General features: G+C 48.6%; 1 protein-coding gene across 3 annotated transcripts in view; it reads right to left on the bottom strand.

Moving 5' to 3' along the window:
• Positions 1-35: 35 nt before the first annotated feature.
• GSG1 (germ cell associated 1) overlaps positions 36-6,137 on the bottom strand; it is a 93,780-nt gene continuing 87,678 nt past the window's right edge. For 2 of the 3 annotated variants that reach the window (XM_063322608.1, XM_063322610.1), the window contains 4 exons: positions 5,378-5,425; positions 2,455-2,607; positions 2,220-2,331; positions 36-1,124 (listed from right to left, as the gene is read on the bottom strand). In XM_063322608.1, the coding sequence (XP_063178678.1) occupies positions 809-1,124; positions 2,220-2,331; positions 2,455-2,607; positions 5,378-5,425 (629 nt within the window). In that variant the 3' untranslated portion in view covers positions 36-808. The remainder of the gene's footprint in view (positions 1,125-2,219; positions 2,332-2,454; positions 2,608-5,377; positions 5,426-6,137) is intronic. The other variant, XM_063322607.1, reaches the window with a different exon arrangement.

The raw sequence follows: 6,137 nt of genomic DNA, 5'->3' as shown, positions 1-6,137 counted from the left end.
TGTAAACCAGTGTTTCTCCTTTGAGAGGTTACAAGTCTGCTTGATTTCGGGATTGTTTGCAATATTTTTACAATGGGGAAAAGGGGACAGATGAAAAGAAACAAAGAAAAAAGCAAAAGCCCAGCCAAAGATTCTTAAAGGTTGTGTAGAAGCACAGTAGAAAGAGACAGACAGGAAGGTACCTCAGAATGGGAGATTTTGGGGGAAAAAGCAAGAAGGGAGCATGTGGGAGTCATTACAGATGGTAAAGAGGAGGAGAGAGATGTCTGAAAGCAGCTCCCCATCCCTACTGCAGCAGCCTTTTTAATACGTGGGGGCAGGGAGAAGAGGAGGTTGGGCCTGGAAATGAAGAACAAATAGGGTGTTCAGAGAGGATTACAGCCAATCAATATGAGCACCAATGCCCTTCACCCTAATGCTGAACCAGGGGGGGTTGCAGGAAGGTCAATGTGACACCACCCAAAGAGGCCCAGCACTGCAATTTGTCAGCTGGATTCCCCGGTGCAATAGTGCTGGGATTAGGACAACTGCCTCAACTCTGTCTGAAAGTGCTTGGAGACAGCTGGCACCAACATGTCCTTCCAGTTTCACCCTTCCCAGCTGAGGACACCCATCAAACTGTGATCAGGGAGGACCCACCCACCTACTGTTGACATTGCTGTTGCCCTGGCCCAGTGCCCACCTTCTCTTCTCACTCCCCAAACAGTAGAGGAAGGAAGAGCTCCCCAAGAACTTGCTAACAGTGGTGCTAGTGTTTGGTTCAGAGCTCCTGTGCCTCCCAAACCCCGCTGCTCTGTCCCTGTGCGCTCTAACAGCGAGCCTCCCCGATTGTCTGTCCCAAGATGTCATCCAGTTCCAGCTCTGGTTCCCGCTGTAGCACTTTCTGCTGCAGCTCAGAGTAGAAGTCGACTCCCTCAGAGACTGAATGGAGGGGCTTGGTTTGCGGCTCGTAGTAGCTGCTTATTTGCTGCTGTATGAAGCACTGGTGGTGCTGAGGTTGATCCTTGAAGTTCGCATCATAACCCTTGATGTGGTTCCTTTTGAACTCCAGCACCGTCTTGGTGTAGGTGTTGAGAGTGGTGACAGCAGAGGCCATGCAGCAGGTGAAGGAGGCCCAGGCCATGCTACAGGAGAGACAGAAGAATAGCATGTGCCGTGAGAAGCCAAGTAGGGTCAGGAATTGAATTGCATGCAGTGTGACGCACCCTGATTTGCCAGGCAGAAGCTGCTGGGCATGGACATGAACTAGAAAGACTGGAAGCGTCAGGCTCATAACATTACAGTTCTTAGGGCTTATACCACCACGAGATCCTTCTTAGAGTGGTGGGGTAAATACCGGTCACACGGAAGGGAGGGATACAAGGAAAATAAAAAGGAAAGCGGGAAAGTCTGTAACGGGTCAAAGCAGGACAGCACAGCTCGGAAGCAAGTTCTGTATCGCAGGGCTGCTCAGTGTCTTCTTGGACGTGAGGCATGTCCATGAGCATAACCAAAGGTCCATGCTGACATTTGATGTCCACAGCTGACACATGGCACTGGAGTGTTTAAGTCTTAAGAATCAATGTGGTCACCTTCAGTACAGCATTGCAAATTGAGCCTGCACTGTCCATGGGCACTGGCAAGACGCATCCAACTGTTTTTCAAGTCAGTTATGGCATATTAGCTGCGGTTGGCTTCTTTAGCCTTTAGAGAAAGGAACCCTGAGCCACCTGCTTTTTGCAGGTGCTCTTCCTGGCTACAGCGTCCACATCTTTAAGTATCTGTCTAGGCTTGGTGCTGCAGGGATAGGCCCTTTGGACGTTGGTTAGTGAAGATGCCAAACCAGCATGCAACTTACTTAAACTTCAGAAAAACAAGGCATGTTTGAGAGCACCATCACAGGTGTGACAGTGGCCTCTGCACACAGGGAACAGCTGAGACCAAACAGGACAAACCAGCCTAGGGGCAAACCTGATGAGTCAGCAGGGCTGAAGGTACTTCTTTAGGTGTGACCCCATTGTTTTGCCAGTCCTTGGTAGCTACTTATTTAAGTAACCTGGCAACTATTTTTTAAAGCAGGGGATGAGGCAAAGGCAGGAGATTAGCAGTGGGAGACCCATGGTACACCTGTCTTTGGAAACACAGAAGGTCAAGAAGGGAGGAGGTGGGTTTTGGCAGGGTGTAGCATGGCTGAAGCCCAAAAGGCTTGGGAGGTGAAGATGGCTTCAGAGCTCACGTACTAGTATGCCCAGCCATAGTCCCATGAGTGCGGTCTCCAGTCCTCTGGTCCCAGACTAACCGTTGCCTGGAAGACTTGAGTGTACATCATGTGCGCCACCATCCCAAGAAGACCTGGACACAAAAGACAAAAAAGCAAAGAAGCTACAGCAGGAGCCAGAGCAGTATACTTCAGCCGTGTGTGGGAGAGGAGGCTCTCCTGCTGCTGTGATTCCAAGCCTGCAGTAACACACTTACCTGACAACACTGAGGAGACAGCAGCAAAGGCGTTGAGCTTCAACCCACAGACAGGATTGCCCGTATGCAGCATTTCCACCATCATGAGGATGAAGCTGATGAGCAGCAAGCTGATGTACAGCATCTCCGATCCCAGTGAGAGCCACAGGATTCCTGCCACGAACCAGAGACTCCTCACATCAGTACAGGCTGGCTTGTTCAAGGGAGAGTACTCCCTCTTCCCAACCCAATCCTGAAAGGATGTCCTTTAGAAAGAAGGTGAAGAAAGAAAACAAACACCCAAAAGCAGTCTCCCCCAGCCTGTGAGCAAGGGCTCAAAGGAAGTTGAAAGGAACAGAGAGTCTGTCTCAGAAGATGGCTTGTCTGGTCTGGGACTGCAAAAGCTGAGAGGCACTAAAACAGCTGTCTGTAAATGAGCCAGCATTATTCACAAACAGCAAGGAAGAAGCCATTGGGAAAAAGGCAGAGGAAAAGCTGTTGAATATTAGCACAAGACCTAGTGGTCATAGGTTGGCCATGAACACACCTGAGCTGGACGTTGGAAGGTTCTTACCCATTAGCGTAGTGATGTTCAGAGTAGGTTTCTAATCACACCAATGGAAGCAAAAGACTTTTTACCTGGGACTCAACTGGTTAAGAAAAGAACTGTATGGTTCGTCCATGGCAGTGGCTGGGACCTGGCCTCTGGCGTTTGGGAGGCCTTTTGCAGGCCTCCATTCCTCGGGGTGGATATCCAGCTAGTACAATAGCATTCACCCCTCACCCTGCTGCTTGAACAGAGTACAGGTACTTTCATGCTGGCATTGTTAGTGGGACTTAAGTGATACCGTAGTCCTCAGCTGAGCTCCCTGTACAGTAGGACTTGGAGGAGAATGAGAAATGGCACTCCGTAATGCAGGGCTGTGGAAGAGCACGGGATTCACTGAGGAAGGAATATTAATCTGACAAATGAGGCAGCACTGTGAACACTACTGTTAGCAACTATTAATGGCCATAGAGGAGACATTCAACTGGGGAAAAGGAGTGTGAAGAAAACCCTCATTAATGTGGCACTGACTTGACTTCTCAACGTCATTAGCGCCACAGAGTCACCGAGCTCTTTAGCAGGAATTGATGAGCTGCATTCCCTGCTTAAAGGAGCTGGCTTGCTTGCAGCAGCACGACCAGGGAGACTATTTCATTAAAGGTCAGACTGCCGAAAGTGTCCTGGAGGCTGCAGGCACCACACACGCACAGGGGTCTCTGCATCACTTCCCCTGGGAGCCCAGGCCCACCACACGTGCTGTGCAATCTCGTCCTGTGATGCTGCCCGTGTAACGTGGAGCTGCTCTGCACACAGCCAGCTCAGCCAGCCCAGCCTGCAATCAGCGGCCACACCACCTTCTCCAGTGGTGGCCCAACTACATAATGGCAGCTGCGCTGGAGGCCAAGGTCATGTTAAGATGGTGCTGTGTGCAGGAAGGGGCAAAAGCGGGTGATAGAGCTGTTAAAACCATGGTGTCACTATGAGTGCCATGCTTAAGCTCACAGTGATCTTCCAATTAATTTGTAGGAACTCAAGGTCTTACGGAACGTGGCCTTTCTGTCAATGTTGGGCTGTAATTACACAAAGAGCAGCAGGTGGAGCGTGAGGGGGGACAGACATAAAGATTTACAAAGACATATAATCTGGTTGCATAAACCTCTTTTCTTAGGAAAACAGTCTATAAGGAAGACATTGGAACCAACAGAGCCAGAGGCCTGGGGAGGGAATGAAGCATAAGGAGGTGAGAAAGTGGAAAAATGTATTGCTACTCCCTGTGAAGTGAGCATTTTGTGGTAAGTGCAGGAGTCGTTCCGTAAATGCAGTTAAGTCACTTATTTTATGACAAAGTGGAGATCTGCATGGCTTCGAAATGATCTTGTAACGCCGGCATTATTTGAGTTGTGTGAGTACTGTTTCCCAAAAGAGTAAGCAGGGGAGGTTTTTCTACCCTGCTGTTGTGCCGAGAGCGACCCAGGTTAATCTGCACAGCGATGCCACTGCAGGCCACTCACACCGGCCCCCTCACCTGGGAATACACATCGCTTTATAAAAGCAGGCCAGCAGTCTTTGACGGTGTTTTGAAAATAGGGGAAACAAGGCAGAAAAAGAAGATGAGCTCCCCAAAAGTACTCATCTACCTGCTGGCTGTTGAGATTCCCCAGCGTTTGTTCCAGCCCTTGCTCTCATGGCTTGAATGCTAACACAGGCTCTGCACCCCAGGCGTTTCCCTTCACGTATGAACATCCTCTGAAATGACTTGCCTCCAGCCTCCAGCTCAGGGAATAGTTAGCAAGCCCACAACAAATGAAAAGCTTTCAGTAAGTAAAATCTCCATTGCATATGTACACATATATCCAGCTATACTGAAGTTATCCCCAGGATAATTTGAAACATGTGACAATGACAGGAGGGGTGAGCTCTCCAACTCAAATGAAGTTTGGACTTCACCCTGAAAGTGTAACTTTTGGATGTCCTGATGACTTACCACAAAGTAAGAGGAGATGCAGCTTCCAGAGTCATCACATTAGACCCCAAAACTGAAGCACCGAGTCAACATGTAGCGTATGTGGGAGGAACTGCCCTCAGGTGGCATCCATCCCCTTCTCGCTGACTACAGCAAGATGACAAGCACAAACCAGGCAACTTATTAGATCAGACAAATCCCACTTCACATGGGAGGGAGTCTGAGGTTTCCAGCGCTGACCTCACAGATGGCAGTGGTTTAGGCAAATATCTGGGAGGAAATCTTTGCTCTTTTAGCAACCATGAGGCCAGGATTTCATGCCTGGCTCTTTGGGGACCCACCCTGCTGTCCTCACATAGGTGAAATTTTGCAGGTCCCCCATCCCAAGGAGGTGCACCTGGCAGCTACAGTGGGGTATGGGGATTTGCTCTTACCTCTTTCTGCCGGTGGTGAAAGCTCAATAAAGCTACGACATTTCTCTTCTGAAACACAAACCCAAAGGTATTAGTTAACAAAACAACGCAGGGTACATAAAGGAAAAGAAAATCTCTTCCTCTCACTCTCTTTTCACTGCATAGCTCCAGTCATTCCTGAGTCTATCCATCATATCATCTCACCTCTGCTCTCTTTCTGACCATCTTTCCAGATCTTCTCTAGGGGAAGGCAACGTCTGCCTGGAAAACTAAAAGTGGCCTTTCCAGAAAAAAAAACTTCATTAATTTGTAAATCTTACAAGACTCTGGTGAACACAAGAATCCGTTGGTACTCATTCACAACATTACTGTTGATCAGACCTATTGAGGGTGTAGCTTATAACAGACTGCAGACCCACCACTTCTGCTGAGGATGTGAATTCCCAATTACCCCAGTCTCAGCAGAGCAGTTCTAGCACTGCTTCCCAAAGAAGAAAGCAAAAAAAAAAATATTCCGAAGTGAGATGCTGCGTGACAGAGATGTGAGTCCCTCTTCTGTGGCAGAAAATCACACAGAAATATGATCTTCTGTCCTCACATTTTAGGCATGCCAGTTGGACAAATGGTGTTCATATTTGCTTTGGCTTTTTACGTTGGCCAGATGCAAACTATTGTCTCAGCTGAGGGTCCATCATTATTATCTGTAAGTCTCTCTTACTGCGTACTGCATTACTGCATTTGAGGGTTCTCTCCTCTATTTGGCACAGTATTTTCTCCCAGA

The sequence above is a fragment of the Chroicocephalus ridibundus genome, chromosome 1 (genome assembly GCF_963924245.1).
Source record: "Chroicocephalus ridibundus chromosome 1, bChrRid1.1, whole genome shotgun sequence".
Taxonomy (NCBI): Eukaryota; Metazoa; Chordata; class Aves; order Charadriiformes; family Laridae; genus Chroicocephalus; species Chroicocephalus ridibundus.
Note: the sequence above shows the minus strand (reverse complement) of the source record. Positions and strands in the feature narration are given on the sequence as shown.